Raw genomic sequence first — 19,022 nt, forward strand, 5'->3', positions numbered from 1 at the left:
GGTTACACATTAGCTACAGGTAGATCCACAATTTACAGAATAAGTAAAGTTGATCTAGAGCATATCCAATAGCCTCTTGGGGGATCAGGAAGGAATTTTTCCCTTTCTGGATCAAATTGGATCATGCTTTGTTGGGATTTTTAGCCTTCCTCTGGATCAACTGTGGTTATAGGATTGTGTATACAATATAGGATTGTAAAATTTCTTAAATTTTTTTTATTGGTTGAACTAGATGGACTTATGTCTTTTTTTCAACCAGACTAACTAGGTAACTATGTAACAGTGGAGGACTCGGGCAAATGCAAGTGTGTTGTGTGTTTACGATACTTTGCCTGGTGTAATAAAACATAGGCAGCATGGGAGGTGGAAGAGGTATGTGTTTAATTTAAGGAGCGTTTATACAATCTTTGTTTTTGGGGTAAACTTTGCTTCAGATCGATAATGTAGGCTAAAAGCATGTCCATATGCCAATAGAACTTTTGGTTGAACATTTTTGTTTTCAAAATGTTCATTTGATTTTTGCATAGTCGTTTTCAATGTAGGGACCAGAAAATTTGAAGAAGCAGCCTGGAAAAATTTTCTAACTGTGAAAGTAGTTTTTTGCTCAGGAAAATGTGTACATAATGTAATGAAGCCTGTTTAATATATCTGGGATTCCATTCAAATATCAAATCTCGATGAAATTTTAAGGACTTTTGAAGAAAATTTGTTGACTCATTGATGAGAAAGAACGCTTGAATGAATGATTTTCCAGAATTACCATACAAACATGAACAAAATCCTACTGCTGTATGGCTGACTTTGTTACCAGAGTGCAATGAATGTAATGCAAATTCCAAGCAAAGAGCTAAAAGCTTGTTCTGTCTGACTTGCCCCATTTGAATTTGCAGTCAACATTAAAGTGGAACTAAACTCATCAATTTAAATGTTTCATAACCAGTTACATTCATGGCATGCTGTGAATAACTCTCACGGTTGCTTTTTCAGGTCAACCAAATTGTCAAACCATCAAATGGCTGGTGTCATAACTGAACAGATGTGCAACAACATAGTAACTACAGATCAAACAGAGGCTAAGATGGCAGCTTACTAGCCTGTAAAGTATAGGAGGGTTTTGTTACACTTTAACAACCTTTGACCAGTTTTCAGGTGAAAAAATAGCGTTATGGATCAAGATAACCTACCGTCAGTTTCCATCAGTTCACAGTATCAGTTGAAATCGGTGGTAGGTTATGTTGATCCTTTCAAACCACTGACCATCTAAGCGCTAGTTAAAATTTGCATAACAGCACATCCCAGGTTCCAGAGCTCTCCAAGATATCTAAAGCTACTTGCAGGCACCCGGAGCTTACATAAATTCCAGATGACAGTTTGTCATCAATGAAGACACCACAAGTACTTTTCAGATTCTGACTTCAGTTTTAAGTCCATTTTTTTGTAGTTTACATTTTTAGTTTTCTGTTTATACGCCAAAATGTTAGCCTTTTTTAACCTGTGTTACTCTAAGAATCTTTTCAGGGGTAGGTATAGTCTCAAGCTATCATAAATCAGCTCAAGTATCCATAGGTCTCTTCCTATCAGTACAAAATTTATCTGCTTTTGTTTTACTGTCACCTGCTCTTTTGGGTTTTTTGTGTTATTTTGTGCAATATTTATGTAATCCTCCCAACATCTGTTTGTCTAGCAGGTTTGGGTAATCCTATTTCTAAACTTGCCACTTTATCTGTGAAAGTCTGTCCTCCCCTATATGCTTTATTGAATCAACCCACTGAGCTCTTAGAAGCTCAGTGAGTTTACACAAGGGGCAGAGTTATAATGTCTGGAGCAAAAAAAAGAGAAAATGGGTTATGCTCATGGCAGCCAATCATATTCCTTCTTTTTCATATTAAAGTAGAAATGTATTAGTTGCTTTGGTAATAACCTTTCCCTGCAAAGTCCCATCTTACAGTAGGTTGGGTATTAGTTATTTTAAAATGTAAGTTTATGTCTAAATGTTTGCTATGGGCAAAAACATTCCTTCCTTTGGGGTTGAGAAATAAGCTCCAGCATCCCTGGGGTAAGAAATAAACCCCAGTTTACATAAAAAAATAAACCCCAGCATTCCTGGGGTAAGAAATAAACCCCAGTTTACATTAAGAAACAAACCCCAGCATTTCCGGGGATAAGAAATAAACCACAGTTTACATTAAGGAATAAACCCCAGCTTTCCTGCAGTAAGTAATAAACCCGTTTACATTAATAAACCCCAGAATTCCTGGGGTAAAAAATAAACCCCAGTGTACATTAAGAAACAAACCCTAGCATTCCTGGGGTAAGAAACAAACCCCAGCTCTCCTGGGGTAAGAAATAAGCCCCAGTTTACATTGAGAAATAAACTTCAGCAATCCTGGGGTAAGAAATAAGCCCCAGCTTATGTTCGCATACCCCGTTGTTGTCCCAAGTGGAACTAATTGCACTCCATTTTATTATGTCGGTTTCCTACCCAATACTTTTATTAATAACAAAGCAGTAGTGTGAAGTAATTCATAGCAAATGCTTAGGAACATACCTCCTGCAATGTTTCTATACATTTGACATTTTTCAGACTACTTGCTATTTTTTTTTCATGATCAGAATGATAGCTTGCACAAAAGAACCTTGACATATTTTGTGATCATTTGATGTGATTTTAGGGTGATTGGTTGCTGTTTTTGATCATTTGTGCACCTAGCAGACTAGCAGATTTGTTTTAGCTTGTACATTCAGCAATACTCTAAACAATTGTTTGTCTTAATAACATTTGTACAAAATTATCACCGGCAAAGAATGGCTTTCAACAAAAAAGGAAAATTAATTGAACTGCTATGTTCCATCCAACTCATTGTTAAAAGTTGATTTTACATATTAAAATTGCCATTTGTGTCCATTGTATCTTATAAAAAAAACACCATCCTCATTACGGCTATATCCTTATGTTAACCAAATGCATGGGAATTCTCAGGTAATGTTATCAATTGTCAACCAACTTTTTATCCTCAATTAAATTGGTGGTATGTTGTCTTTATATATCTTTGATCATTTGATGAAAGTTAGTTAAAACGGTTTTAAATTGTACTATATACACGGTCAGCGTTAGGTTTGCCTTAAGTGGCATAGTGTACATCTACCCAATAATTATAATTAGTTAGCTGTTAATCCTTAAATGAGCCCCCAGAGTTCAAGATCCTTCTGGGATCCTCACCTAACACTATGGATGGTGCACATGAGTTGGTTTGATGTTCTCTTCTGATTAATAGTAGAGGAATGGATCATAACTTCTTCAAATTTGTAGTATCACTGTTAAGTTTCATATGTACGGATGTAAGACTTACTTTATAAATAATGACACAAGCGTTCTTTGAGCTTTGTCTAAGCTCAAGCAATGTTGTGAATTGATGCCCATATGTATAAATCCTGAGGGTTGGCCTAAATCAGGAGCTAATCAAGATTTCTTTTGGCCACTAAGGAAAATTAAACTTTTAGAAACCTATTTTTTTTAACAGAATTATGACATCATATCACTCTTACATTACATACAGTAAGTAGTGCTGAAGAAGAAAGACCGATACCATGCATCTGGGATCTCAGGTTGACCTAACATAGATCAGATGGCAGAGTATCACCTGGTGATGTTTCTGCTTAGTGGAATCTGACAACTGCAGGCCTCACCTCATACTCTAAATACAGGTGAATTACATCAGTACTCAGCATGAGACAGCATCATCAAATAACAAAAGTTCTCCAGTACATTTTAGAGCTGCTTACATCTAGGAACAAAAACATGCGGCCTTAATAAATTTGTGTTGCTTCCCCAATGGGACCACCCTGCATATCCAGGTGTCAGCAAGAACAAAGGATCTCGACTGGATCTTGATCTGTGAAATTCACACTTCTCATTTCTAATTTGCTGTGGGTTAGGCTGGCCATACATCATACAATTTTCTGTTCTATTTTTGCCCAATTTTCTTTAAATTTACCTTCAACTATGTAGTGCAAGGTCCTGCCTAATTGGATACAATTGAAAGTGTTTAGGTTTGTCCTCATATTATAAGGTTTTTAAATCTAAAGCAAAATTCTGCAGAAAATTGTATAATGTATGGCCAGCCTTACTAAACATAACTACCGGTAATCTTTGCAAATTTAGTCACATCTATCAAAATATCTAAACAATCTGTCTGTGTTGTCCTTAATATTCTGTGTTATAGGCCTATTTGGGGGCAACACAGATATTTCTTCTTTCAAATCATTTCAAGAAACTGTTGGTGACATTCAGCAACCCATGTCAAAAAGAAAAAAAGGTCTCAAGTGAAATAAAACCTGCTTCAGGGAAATTGTTTCTGCAATCAGCACGCATCAGAGGTGAACAATAACTCCTAGCAACCAATTAGAAATAAGATTTCATTGCCCTGACATTCTAAGCTTGCAGAAAGCTTGCATCTGAATCCAAACGATCCATTGGGAGTTGGATCTTGTTTAAAAATGACACCCTTACTTAATTAAATTTTGCTATAGGCTACAGGGCCAGGACAAGGGGTGGGCAGAAAGGGCAGCTGCCCTGGGAGCAAAATGGATACAGAGCAGTAAACCCATTCTATGGCATGCTAGATGTAATTGCTGATTTCCATTTTTCTTTTAATTATAGAAGGCTGGAAGGTATGTGTTTGCTATGCATTACTGCCTATCATTGTTCTATACAAAATTATATAAATATATATATATATATATATATATATATATATATATATGTATATATATATATGCATATATACATACATACACACACACACACACAGTAAACCCGAATATCTTTTTAAACCCCCCCCCCTTCCTCCCTTCCCCTGCATGTCATACCTTATTTGTCTTCTTTCGCTGAGATTTAGTGCAATTTCCCATCGCTCGTCTGTGAGCTGGTTGGTTGCATTGCCTGCCCTAGGTGTTGTGACTGTGTTTCACGCCATGAATGCATGTATATAGTGGGAAAAAGTTGCCTCTAAGGAGTACAGAAATGCCTGTAGATGCGTTGTGGTACAGATGCTACTGAGTGTGATGATATATGTATCTGGATGTATCAGGCTTTGTATTTCTAGCTCTCTGCTGAGTTATGGAGGGGGGGGGGAGAATAAACCTGCTGCTAGGGATTAAAGATTTCAATGAGAGCACAAGCCCTGCGAGAGGACAGTTGGATAGACAGAGTGAGGGAGTGGGAAACTAAGATGGAATCACATAAAAGAAAGTGGGAACACAGTTATAACACATGCATAGGCAAGGGTAGGTTGGTACAAATTTAGGCTTGTATATGACAAAAAAAAAAAAGTGCAGAAGTCACATCCAGTATATTTGAAAACAGCAAACCAAAATGTGACCGCTTGTTGTACACTGCTATACTTTGTGCATCTCTTTCTCCTTGCAATGCCTTAATGGATAAGCCTCAAATACCGAGTGTACAAGGCCAAGGGATATTAAAGACTAAATATAGACAAATGTAAAAATCTCAGATCAGATCTCTCTTTCTTTATTCTTCCATCTGTTGTCATTCTTTATCCTTCTATTTTTTCTCTCTGTCACCTTTCTTCCCTCTCTCTTTGAGGTTGATTTACTAAAACTGGAGAGTGCAAAATCTGGTGCAGCTGTGCATGGTAGCCAATCAGCTTGTTCAATTACCCCTGGTTCCCATCTGTGCGGGTGGTGCTGCTGCGGATCCGCACAAAAATCTGTGCAGCCTCACCACCCGCACAGACGAATGCGGGCCTGCGGGCGGGCGCCACTAATTCTATTTATTTCCTCCATCCCCCCAGAGCTATTACCTTTTGTATCACTCAACCCTTCCTCTTAGATTGTAAGCTCTAAGGAGCAGGGCTCTCTGTTTCCTCTTGTACCAAATTATATTTTAACTGTTATGTCTACCTTCATTTTGTAAAGCACTGCACAAACTGTTGGCGCTATATAAATACTGTATAATAAAAAATCATAATAATGGCACACCACCCGCACTGGAAGTCGCAACCGTACTGGGAACCAAGGTTCCTGTGCGGGCTGAGTTTTCCAAAGAAGTGCAGGGACTTCTTCCCTGCGTGTCCCGGGGCACGGGAGTCCATTCAAATTAAGGGGCTCTCATGCCTGCACAAAACACGGACAGCAGGAACGCGTAGATGTAAACCTAGCTTTCAGCTTGAAATCTGATTGGTTTCTATGCAGAGCTGCACCAGATTTGGAACTCTCGAGTTTTAGTAAATCAGTCCCCAAAACCTCCATCTCTCGCTTCCTTCTCTGTCTACCTATTTAAGTTATTTTGCTGCATGAAATGTGAGAGCCCTTTTTTCTATTCACAGTTTCAAAAAATGTTTTAATGCCATATACCCACAATGTATGTTACAAAGAAATAAGAGCATCTCAATAAAGCAAAGATTGTCTAGAAAAAGAATCAAATTGTTCAATAATATAAAGCATAGGATTTACAGTGTACATTAAATCTTTTTTGGATCATGTAATCAGAGTTTTCCAATTTGTATATAGCTGTATTTGGTCATTTTGATATACTGTGTAGACGAACAATTCCAACCAAACTAATAAAACTTAAAGCGGTATTAAACCCAAAACCAAAAATGTAATATATGGCAGCTTACCAGTCATTAAATGTTGTGGCTGCATTCATTTTCTTTTTTTAGGCATTTCCCCTCTGTTTTCACCTGGTGATCTGGCCAGTAACACACCTCCTGTATTAGAATGCCCCTTACTCTGGATAAAGGAGCACAGGGGCACGTTTGGACTCCAGCATTGTCAGTCTGAGTTGAGGGGAGTATAAATCCCTTTACACACGGACAGAATATTGGCCAAAATCACCTAGTACGGTCGATAATGGCCGACATTTAGGTATAGGTCCTTGTTTGACAGAAGCCATTCTGACAATCAGTTTCTGTCCAATGGCATGCTGGGAAACCAGCAGCCAATAGGCATTCGATCAGTGCTCTCAGCCAATGCCTGCGAGAGCTGACTGATGTGTTGCGGCAGAGCGGGCGGTCCCCCTGTCAGAACACAGTAGCTTTGCAGGGAGATTCCTATACTACCATTGCATTGTTAGTACACAGACCTCTTCGTGGGTGCCTCAGGGTTTTTTTTTTGTATGAACTAGCAGATTTAAATACACTAACAAATTGGAGCCAAACACCTGCTTGTTTTCCTTTTGGGATAAAGGTTTTACATAAATAAAAGCAGATAATTGTAAGCACCCCTGCTAGTGGTAAATGGTTTGTCTCATCTCTGTAACTGATACACTGTGCCAGAGAACTTGTCCTTTTAATAAAACAGACTTACTGGCTGGATTACTAGATTAAAAGAAGAAAGCTTAAAAAAGAAAATGAATGCAACCATCACATCTAAGAAATGATAAGCTGCAATATAATGAATGTTTGCTTTTGAGTTTACTACCACCATAGCCTCCCTAGCGGTCTGATTATGTCCATATTTCTGTGCTTAAAGCGGTACATTTTTTTGCATGGAAATATGTATTTTTTTTATTGTAGGCCTGTAATTTTTAGGAATAACTCACTGAAATCTGTCCGAACAAGAGTCTAGCAAACATCCCAGGTATGAAAAAATTTGAAACACAAAATCATAAATTATAATTTAATAAATAATCATAAAAAATGATAATATAATAATAATACATTTAATTAAATAATATAATCAAACCAAAAACACTGAAATTTGAAATAGAGCGCCAAGTTTGCACATCACTGAGGAAAGTCGCAAAATCATTTTCAGTGTCTGATGACGAATTTCCTCACGAATCATTATCACTCAATTCTGCAAGTGATTCTAATTTACTATTGCTGTTCTCTAGCTGGTCTAAAACCGCTTTTGACCTACAGGGATGCTTTTTGGACACCATGGACATTTCTCAGTTTCTAGGCAGAAAGAACAGTAAAAATGCAGGCAGGGCACAGGACACAGCACTAGGGACAAAATGTATGTGAAATGGTTTGATACAGTAGTGTTTTACTATGTGATTTTAGTGAATTTAGTGAATGTCACTTTTACAACTTTCAAATTTCCCGCCAGTTCCGTCCCTCATACGTCCTGACGTCGCAGGGAACGGAACCCAGAAGACAGATGCCGGCATCCGCCGGAGGACATTGCCGGGGACACTGCAGGAGGGACATTGCGGGAGCGCAGGACAAGGAAAGTGAAGAAGAGATCCCGGAGCAACGCTGCAGAGTATTCCCGAGTGTAGCTCAGGGTTACCGCTTGTGGTTCTGAAACTTTACCCCAAGCTACACTCGGGAATACCACCAGAGAGGTTAAAAGAAAAAAAACCATACAGGTGGCTTATATTCAATTTTTTCCAGGCCCCTATACCAATAGTGTCAGTACGTATCCATTGTAGCACTGGTAATTTCCTGACATAAAAATAATCCATTCTCAGAAATTTCCTACAGACCTTGTACAGTGGATATAAAAAGTCTACATACCCCTGTTAAAATGTCAGGTTTCTGTGATGTAAAAAAAAATTAAACAAAGATAAATCATTTCATAACTTTTTCCACTTGTGACCTATAAACTGTACAACTCAAATGAAATCTTTTAGGGGGGAAGTAAACGTAAAAAACTAAAATAATGTGGTTGCATAAGTGTGCACATCCTCTTATAATTGGAGATGTAGCTGTGTTCAGAATTAGCAATCACATTCAAAGTCATATTAAATAGGAGTCAGTACACACCTGCCATCAGTTAAAAGTGCCTCTGATTAACCCCAAATAAAGTTCAGCTCTTTTAGTAGGGCTTTCCTGACATTTCTTAGTCACATCCTACAGCAAAAGCCATGGTCCGCAGAGATCTTCCAAAGCATCATAGGGATCTCATTGTTAAAAGGTATCAGTCAGCAGAAGGGTACAAAAGAATTTCTAAGGCATTAGATATACCATGAAACACAGTGAAGATCGTCATCATCAAGTGGAGAAAATATGGAGCAACAGTGACATTAACAAGAACTGGACGTCTCTCCAAAATTGATGAAAAGACGAGAAGAAAACTGGTCTGGGAGGCTGCCAAGATGCATACAGCAACATTAAAGAAGTTGCAGGAATATCTGGCAAGTACTGGCTGTAGTACTTGTGACAACAATCTCCCATATTCTTATGTCTGGGCTATGGGGTAGTGTAGCAAGACGGAAGCCTTTTCTTACGAAGAAATACATCCAAACCTGGCTAAAGTTTGCAAAAACACATCTGAAGTCTCCCAAAAGCATTCGGGAAAATGTGTTATGGTCTGATGAAACAAGGTTGAACTTTTTGGCCATAATGCCAAATGATATGTTAACAACACTGCACATCATCAAAAGAACACCATACCCACAGTGAAGCATGGTGGTGGCAGCATCATGCTTTGGGGCTGTATTTCTTCAGCTGGAACTGGGGCCTTAATCAAGGTAGAGGGAATTATGGACAGTTCCAAATACCAGTCAATATTGGCACAGAACCTTCAGGCATCTGCTAGAAAGCTGAACATGAAGCAGAACTTCATCTTTCTGCATGGCAACGACCCAAAGCATACATCCAAATCCACAAAGGAATGGCTTCACCAGAAGAAGATTAACATTTTGGAATGGCCCAGTCAGAGCCCAGATCTGAATATGATGGAATATATGTGGGGTGATCTGAAGAGGACTGTGCACAGGAGATGCCCTCACAATCTGACAGATTTGGAGTGCTTTTGCAAGGAAGGGTGGGCAAACATTGCCAAGTCAAGATGTGCCATGCTGATAGACTCATACCCAAAAAACCTGAGTGCTGGAATCAAATCAAAAGGTTCTTCAAGTATTAATTTAAGGGTGTGCACACTTATGCAACAATATTATTTTAGTTTTTTTATTCCTACTTACCTCCACCTAAAAGATTTCAGTTTGTTGTTCAACTGAATTGTATAGTTTATAGGTCACATTAAAAGGTGGAAAAAGTTGTGAAATTATCTTTGTCCTATTTTTTAACATCACAGAAACCTGACATTTTAATAGGGGTGTGTAGACTTTTTATACCCAATGTATATTGTTTCATCCTCATTGACCCCAAGAAGACATAATAAAGGATTACAAATATTTAGAAGGTCATTATTGTCAACTATGAACTCGGTTACTTGTTGCCCTAAATCCCACACCATATGTAGAAAGGTCCCCTCAGTACTATTCACAGTTTTATTTAACCTGTACTACAAATGTTCTTTACCCTAGGATCACACCTATGCAGATTTCAGTGCATATTACAGTTTACAAAAACACACTACAGTCCATTTAACACGATTTTCTATGGATCTAATTCACATCTGTGCGTTTTGAGCAGGTGCAATTTTTTAAAATGGTCAGGAATTTTTTTCCCACAGCAGATTTTTTTTTTTTGTGTAATAGACTTTATTGGAACTACCCCAAAAATGCAAGTATTAATTTTTTTTTTTTTTTTTGCCAATAGCAAAGTATTATAATAATACTAGGATGGTAAAAAAAAAACATAGCAGCTATCACAATACCATAATACATAGCATAATAAACATCACAAAACAATAGTGCAGCACTAAGGTACATTTAAATGTATGTGTAATATAATAGTGCAATGCAAATATATCAAACTCTTATATGTCACCATAAATTGAAAAAAATAAAACAAAGGAATCCAAATGTGCGGCCAAAAACTGTGAATTCAGTTCTTCAATTATGAAAGAAATGACAGATGTGGATACCAAATGCCACCAAATGTCTTAGTGATAAGCCACACAGCACATTGGTGTACAACAGAGGGAGGCTTACCAGAATCATATGACCTCAGTGGTCAACCGGCACTTGTGTATAAATCCAAGATATCCAGCTTTCCTCAAAACCACGTCAAATGATGGTACTGCCGCGTTATATCAGATCGCTGTGCATATACACTCAGTTGGACATAGTATCATGAAAAAAAATAGGACACACTCTCCATAGTGTAATCCCGATTAAAACCCCAACTAAATGCACTTACAATGAAAAGATGACAACCAGGCACCTCATATCATATGAACAACTCATGTTCCAGAATCCAAGACGACTGTAGTTGGAATCACTTATGTTTATTGGCGTGTGTTCTGTCTCTGCCATACTGGTTTTGTCCTGATGATGTCATCTTTGATGAAACTTTATCCTAGAGCTGCACTATTGTTTTGTAACAGGAACGTATTGATTTTGATGTCACTTTGATGTGACTTTCATGCAACTTTGTGTGGGTGTGACTTTGGTGCAACAATTTTTTATATTTGATAATGTTCATGTAGTGCAACTTTGATGTGACTTTACATTTTCTGGCACTCAATTAGCATGAAAGTAGAAACAAAATTGCACCAAAGTTGCACTATATGAACAGAACTGTCATATTTTCCTATCCTATTTCCCCCTTGCTGTTCAGTTTTTGCAATAAAAAAAGTCCTTGCTGAGTTCTGTTTTTACTGCACGGAACTATTTATGGTTATGGGTTATTTTCACCTTTTTCATTCTCTGTTGCATCTCAGCTTTACTGACCTCCTATAGCCTCTTTGCAGTCATTTTCTGCTGACATGCATGCGCTCCAAGGATGGCTGCATGGAATTTCACAGTGCAGGTTTCCTGGTGCATAATGTGTGTTTAAATAGCTCTCAGAAGCCCACAACACAGGGTGACAATGCTTAGTGCTAGGATTGCACATTCAAATGGTGGCTGAAATTAAACCTTTACAGTATTTTATATATATATATACACACACAATATTTTTTTTTATTACAGGTCCTTATATAGCACCATCAATGTATGCAGAGCTTTACATATATATTGTACTTTCACATCAGTCCCTAACCCTCAAGGAGAGTACAATCTAAGGTCCCTAACTTACATTCATACATACACATACTAGGGCCAATTTAGACAGGATCCAATTAACCTACCTGCATGTCTTTGGAGTCGTGGGAGGAAACAGGAGTACCCGGAGGAAACCCATGCAGGCACAGGGAAAACATGCAAACTCCAGGCAGGTGGCGTCATGGTTGGGATTCAAACCGACGACCCTAGTACTGCCAGGCAGAAGTGCTAACCATTTAGCCACTGTGCTGCTATATATATATATACACACACACTGTATATACACATACAATAATATAATAATACATACAATAATATTTCTATTTTTATTTTACAGTTAGTCCAGTTTATTTTTCAAACTATGTTTCTAATGTTACATGGCAAAGTTAGTTTCAAAGAAAACAAAGGCATTTTTAAAAAGTTTGCGTAAGCAAATCTATCATAAGCATGATAATATGGATATCAGACATTCCTGGCAGAAGAAAGGCAAAGATGGGATGTATAGCATGTGCGTGTATACAGGTGAAACTTGAAAGATTAGAATATTCATTTATTTCAGTAATATTCATTTATTTCAGTAATATTCATTTATTTCAGCAAAAGTTCATTTATTTCAGTAATGCAACTTAAAAGGTGAAACTAATATATGAGATAGACTCATTACATGCAATGCAAGATAGTTCAAGAACTGATTTGTCATAATTGTGATGATCATGGCTTACAGCTCATGAATACCCCAAATCCACAATCTCGGAAAATTAGAATATTACATGAAATCCATAAAACAAGGATTGTACATAGAACCATATCGGACCTCTGAAAAGGATAAGCATGCATATGTACTCAGTACTTTGTTTGGGCCCCTTTTGCAGCAATTACTGCCTCAATGCGGCATGGCATGGAAGCTATCAGCCTGTGGCACTGCTGAGCTGTTATGGAAGACCAGGACGCTTTAATAGTGGCCTTCAACTCTTCTGCATTGTTCGGTCTCATGTCTCTCATCTTTCTCTTGGCAATGCCCCATAGATTCTCTATGGGGTTCAGGTCAGGAGAGTTTGCTGGCCAATCAAGCACAGTAATCCCACGGTCATTGAACCAGGTTTTGGTGCTTTTGGCAGTGTGGGCAGGTGCCAAGTCCTGCTGGAAAATGAAGTCAGCATCCCCATAAAGCTCGTCTGCGGAAGGAAGCATGAAGTGCTCCAAAATCTCCTGGTAGACGGCTGCCTTGACCCAGGACTTAATGAAGCACAGTAGACCAACACCAGCAGATGACATGGCTCACCAAATCAACACAGACTGTGGAAACTTCACACTGGACTTCAAGCATCTTGCAGTGTGTGCCTCTCCATTCTTCTTCCATACTCTGGGTCCTTGATTTCCAAATGAGAAACCAAGAACCAATGCAAAAGTTGCTCTCATCAGAAAAGAGGACTTTGGACCACTGAGCAACAGACTAGGTCTGTTTTTCTTTAGCCCAGGTAAGACGCTTCTGACGTTGTTTGTTGTACAGGAGTGGTTTGACAAGAGGAATACGACATTTGAAGCCCATGTCCAGGATCCCTCTGTGTGTGGTGGCTCTTGATGTACTGACTGCAGTCTCAGTCCACTGCTTGTGAAAGTCCCCAAAACTTTTGAATGGCCTTTTCCTGACAATCCTCTCCAGACTTCGGTCATCCCTGCTATTTGTGCACCTTTTTCTTCCACACTTTTCCCTTCCACATAACTTTCTAATAATGTGCTTTGATACAGCACTTTGGGAACATCCAACGTCTTTTGCAATTACCTTTTGAGGCTTTCCCTCCTTATGGAGGGTGTCAATGATGGTTTTCTGCACAACTGTCGGGTCAGCAGTCTTTCCCATGATTGTGATTCCTACTAAACCAGACTGAGAGACCATTTAAAGGCTCAGGAACCCTTTGCAGGTATTATGGCTTAATTAGCTGATTAGAGTGGGACACTTTGAGCCTAGAATATTGCACCTTTTCACAATATTCTAATTTTCTGAGATTGTGGATTTGGGGTTTTCATGAGCTGTAAGCCATAATCATCACAAGTAGGACAAATCACGGCTTGAACTATCTTGCTTTGAATGTAATGAGTCTATCTCATATATTAGTTTCACCTTTTAGGTTGCATTACTGAAATAAATGAACTTTTGCATGATATTCTAATTTTTCAAGTTTCACCTGTATATACAACCCCTGGCAAAAAAGTATGGAATCACCACTCTTGGAAAATGTTAAATTGTTTAATTGTGTAGAAAAAAGAACTAATTACAGACATGCCTCAAAACTATTTTCATTTAACATTCCAGCCTTCTGGCTTTAAGAAACACTTAAAAAATAAAAAATAAAGAAAACTGTTGTCAGTTGCAACTGTTTTTGCAGATCAAGCAGAGGAAAAAAAATATGGAATCACTCAATTCTGAGGAAAATATTATGGAATCATGAAAAAAGCGCTACAGTACACCACTAGTACTTTGTTGCACCACCTCTAGCTTTTATAACAGCTTGAATTCTCCGAGGCATGGATTTAATGATTGACAAACAGTATTCTTCATCAATCCGGCTCCAACTTTCTCTTATTGGAGTTACCAGATCAGCTTTGCAGGTTGAAGCCTTGTCATGGACCATTTTCTTTAATTTCCACCATAGATTTTCAATTGGATTGAGGTCCTGGACTATTTGCAGGCCATGCCATTGACATTATACGTCTCTCTTGAAGGAAAGTTTTCACGGTTTTTGCCTTATGGCAAGATGCATTATCATCCTGAAAAATGTCATCATCACCAAACATCCTTTCAATGAATAGAATAAGAAAAGTGATCAAAATCTCAATAGAAACCTGTGCATTTATTGAAGATTTAATGACTGTCATTTTCCCCGTACCTTTACCTGACATGCAACCCCATATAATCAATGATTGTGGAATTGTGCATGTTTTCTTCAGGTAGTCCACTTTATACAATAGGAACGGCACCAAACAACAGTTCCAGCATTATCACCCTGCCCAATGCAGATTTGTGAATCATCACTGAATATCACTTTCATCCAGTCATCCACAGTCCATGTCCAAAGTAACCTTGACAAAACTGAGTCTTAGAGAACATTTGTTTAGCTCATTACATAAAAGTAAAGTAATAACATAACTGGGATTACAAAGTCTTCAGTTTTATTCAAATTAACTAATTTGATTAAAAAATGAATACACCCTACAACAAAAAGTACTACATCTAGTATTGTGTATGACCTCCATGATTTGTAAGGACAGCACCAAGTCTTCTAGACATGGAATGAACAAGTTGGGGACATATTGCAACATCTATCTTTTTTCCATTCTTCAAGAACAACCTCTATTAGAGCTTGGATGCTGGATGGTGAGTGATACTCAACTTGTCTCTTCAGAACTCCCGAAAAGGTGTTTGATTGGGTTCAGATCAAAAAACATACTTGGCCGCAGAATCACTTTCAGTCTGTTCTTCTTTCAGAAATGCAACAGTGGCATTAGATGTGTGTTTTGTCATGTTGGAAAGGTGCATGACGACCAAGGGCACAGAGTGATGGTAGCTAGAGATGAGCGAATCGAACTTGGCGAAGTAAAATTCGTTTCGAATATTAGGAAAATTTCGATTCGCGACGAATCCGAAAATTAGCAGACTTCGGATTTTTTCCTAAAATGGCGGCGACATGTGCGGCGACGGAGTGGGGATCTCTGGGAAGGCGCGCAGACAAGGCGCGCTGACTCATTATGCATTCATTCATGACATGTGATCACATTAGCCAATCAGCAGCCAGCCAGCCAGCACTGTGTAATGGTCGAGCTATAAATTGCGGCCATTTTAGAATTCTGCATTAGCCTCCAGTCATTCAAGAGAGGCAGAGCTGTCTGTATTCAGGGAGAGAATTAGGGCCACAGAATCGTTACTTAGGGAAACAGAATCGTTACTTAGGGACACAGAACCGTTACTTAGGGACACAGAACCGTTACTTAGGGCCACAGAACCGTTACTTAGGGCCACAGAAACGTTACTTAGGGACACAGAACCGTTACTTAGGGCCACAGAATCGTTACTTAGGGACACAGAACCGTTACTTAGGGACACAGAATCGTTACTTAGGGCCACAGAACCGTTACTTAGGGACACAGAAACGTTACTTAGGGACACAGAACCGTTACTTAGGGCAACAGAACCGTTACTTAGGGCCACAGAACCGTTACTTAGGGACACAGAACCGTTACTTAGGGACACAGAATTGTTACTTAGGGACACAGAACCGTCACTTAGGGCCACAGAACCGTTACTTAGGGCCACAGAACCGTTACTTAGGGACACAGAATTGTTACTAAGGGACACAGAATTGTTACTTAGGGCCACAGAACCGTTACTTAGGGCCACAGAACTGTTACTTAGGGCCACAGAACCGTTACTTAGGGACACAGAATTGTTACTTAGGGACACAGAATTGTTACTCAGGGACAGACACAGAATTGTTACTGAGGGACACAGAATTGTTACTGAGGGACACAGAATTGTTACTGAGGGACACAGAATTGTTACTCAGGGACACAAAATTGTTACTCAGGGACACAGAATTGTTACTCAGGGACACAGAATTGTTACTGAGGGACACAGAATTGTTACTCAGGGACACAGAATTGTTACTGAGGGACACAGAATTGTTACTGAGGGACACAGAATTGTTACTCAGGGACACAGAATTGTTACTCAGGGACAGACACAGAATTGTTACTGAGGGACACAGAAATGTTACTGAGGGACACAGAATTGTTACTCAGGGACACAGAATTGTTACTCAGGGACAGACACAGAATTGTTACTGAGGGACACAGAATTGTTACTCAGGGACAGACACAGAATTGTTACTGAGGGACACAGAATTGTTACTGAGGGACACAGAATTGTTACTCAGGGCCACAGAATTGTTACTCAGGGACAGACACAGAATTGTTACTCAGGGACAGACACAGAATTGTTACTGAGGGACACAGAATTGTTACTGAGGGACACAGAATTGTTACTGAGGGACACAGAATTGTTACTCAGGGACACAGAATTGTTACTCAGGGACAGACACAGAATTGTTACTTAGGGACACAGAACCGTTACTTAGGGCCACAGAACCGTTACTTAGGGCCACAGAACCGTTACTTAGGGACACAGAATTGTTACTTAGGGACACAGAACTGTTACTTAGGGCCACAGAACCGTTACTTAGGGACACAGAACCGTTACTTAGGGACACAGAATTGTTACTTAGGGACACAGAATTGTTACTTAGGGCCACAGAACCGTTACTTTGGGCCACAGAACCGTTACTTAGAGCCACAGAACCGTTACTTAGGGACACAGAATTGTTACTTAGGGACACAGAATTGTTACTCAGGGACAGACACAGAATTGTTACTGAGGGACACAGAATTGTTACTGAGGGACACAGAATTGTTACTCAGGGACACAGAATTGTTACTCAGGGACAGACACAGAATTGTTACTGAGGGACACAGAATTGTTACTGAGGGACACAGAATTGTTACTCAGGGACACAGAATTGTTACTGAGGGACACAGAATTGTTACTGAGGGACACAGAATTGTTACTCAGGGACACAGAATTGTTACTCAGGGACAGACACAGAATTGTTACTGAGGGACACAGAATTGTTACTGAGGGACACAGAATTGTTACTCAGGGACACAGAATTGTTACTCAGGGACAGACACAGAATTGTTACTGAGGGACACAGAATTGTTACTGAGGGAAACAGAATTGTTACTCAGGGACACAGAATTGTTACTCAGGGACAGACACAGAATTGTTACTGAGGGACACAGAATTGTTACTCAGGGCCACAGAATTGTTACTCAGGGACAGACACAGAATTGTTACTCAGGGACAGACACAGAATTGTTACTCAGGGACAGACACAGAATTGTTACTCAGGGACAGACACAGAATTGTTACTGAGGGACACAGAATTGTTACTGAGGGACACAGAATTGTTACTCAGGGACAGACACAGAATTGTTACTGAGGGACACAGAATTGTTACTCAGGGACAGACACAGAATTGTTACTCAGGGACAGACACAGAATTGTTACTCAGGGACAGACACAGAATTGTTACTCAGGGACACAGAATTGTTACTGAGGGACACAGAATTGTTACTCAGGGACACAGAATTGTTACTCAGGGACAGACACAGAATTGTTACTGAGGGACACAGAATTGTTACTGAGGGACACAGAATTGTTACTCAGGGACACAGAATTGTTACTCAGGGACACAGAATTGTTACTCAGGGACAGACATAGAATTGTTACTGAGGGACACAGAATTGTTACTGAGGGACACAGAATTGTTACTCAGGGACAGACACAGAATTGTTACTCAGGGACAGACACAGAATTGTTACTGAGGGACACAGAATTGTTACTGAGGGACACAGAATTGTTACTGAGGGACACAGAATTGTTACTCAGGGACAGACACAGAATTGTTAGTGAGGGACACAGAATTGTTACTGAGGGACACAGAATTGTTACTCAGGGACACAGAATTGTTACTCAGGGACAGACACAGAATTGTTACTCAGGGACAGACACAGAATTGTTACTGAGGGACACAGAATTGTTACTGAGGGACACAGAATTGTTACTCAGGGACACAGAATTTTTACTCAGGGACACAGAATTGTTACTCAGGGACAGACACAGAATTGTTACTGAGGGACACAGAATTGTTACTGAGGGACACAGAATTGTTACTCAGAGACACATAATTGTTTCTCAGGGACACAGAATTGTTACTGAGGGACACAGAATTGTTACTCAGGGACACAGAATTGTTACTCAGGGACACAGAATTGTTACTCAGGGACAGACACAGAATTGTTACTGAGGGACACAGAATTGTTACTGAGGGACACAGAATTGTTACTCAGGGACAGACACAGAATTGTTACTCAGGGACAGACACAGAATTGTTACTGAGGGACACAGAATTGTTACTGAGGGACACAGAATTGTTACTCAGGGACAGACACAGAATTGTTACTGAGGGACACAGAATTGTTACTCAGGGACACAGAATTGTTACTCAGGGACAGACACAGAATTGTTACAGAGGGACACAGAATT

The 19,022-nt window shown here is 39.3% G+C and overlaps 1 protein-coding gene across 3 annotated transcripts in view; it reads right to left on the minus strand.

Annotated features, from left to right (window-relative positions):
* Positions 1 to 19,022, minus strand: part of CABP2 (calcium binding protein 2) — a 157,979-nt gene that overhangs the window by 51,639 nt on the left and 87,318 nt on the right. The window contains exon 1 of one of the 3 annotated variants that reach the window (XM_089687552.1): positions 4,870 to 5,076. The exons of the other annotated variants lie outside the window; for them this stretch is intronic. Coding sequence (XP_089543678.1) covers positions 4,870 to 4,911 — 42 coding nt within the window. The 5' untranslated portion in view covers positions 4,912 to 5,076. Of the gene's footprint in view, positions 1 to 4,869; positions 5,077 to 19,022 lie in introns of those variants that run through there. 3 annotated transcript variants of the gene reach the window in all.

This window comes from Staurois parvus, unplaced genomic scaffold, assembly GCF_062004578.1.
Source record: "Staurois parvus isolate SC_StPar_1 unplaced genomic scaffold, SC_StPar_1.0 ptg000430l, whole genome shotgun sequence".
Taxonomy (NCBI): Eukaryota; Metazoa; Chordata; class Amphibia; order Anura; family Ranidae; genus Staurois; species Staurois parvus.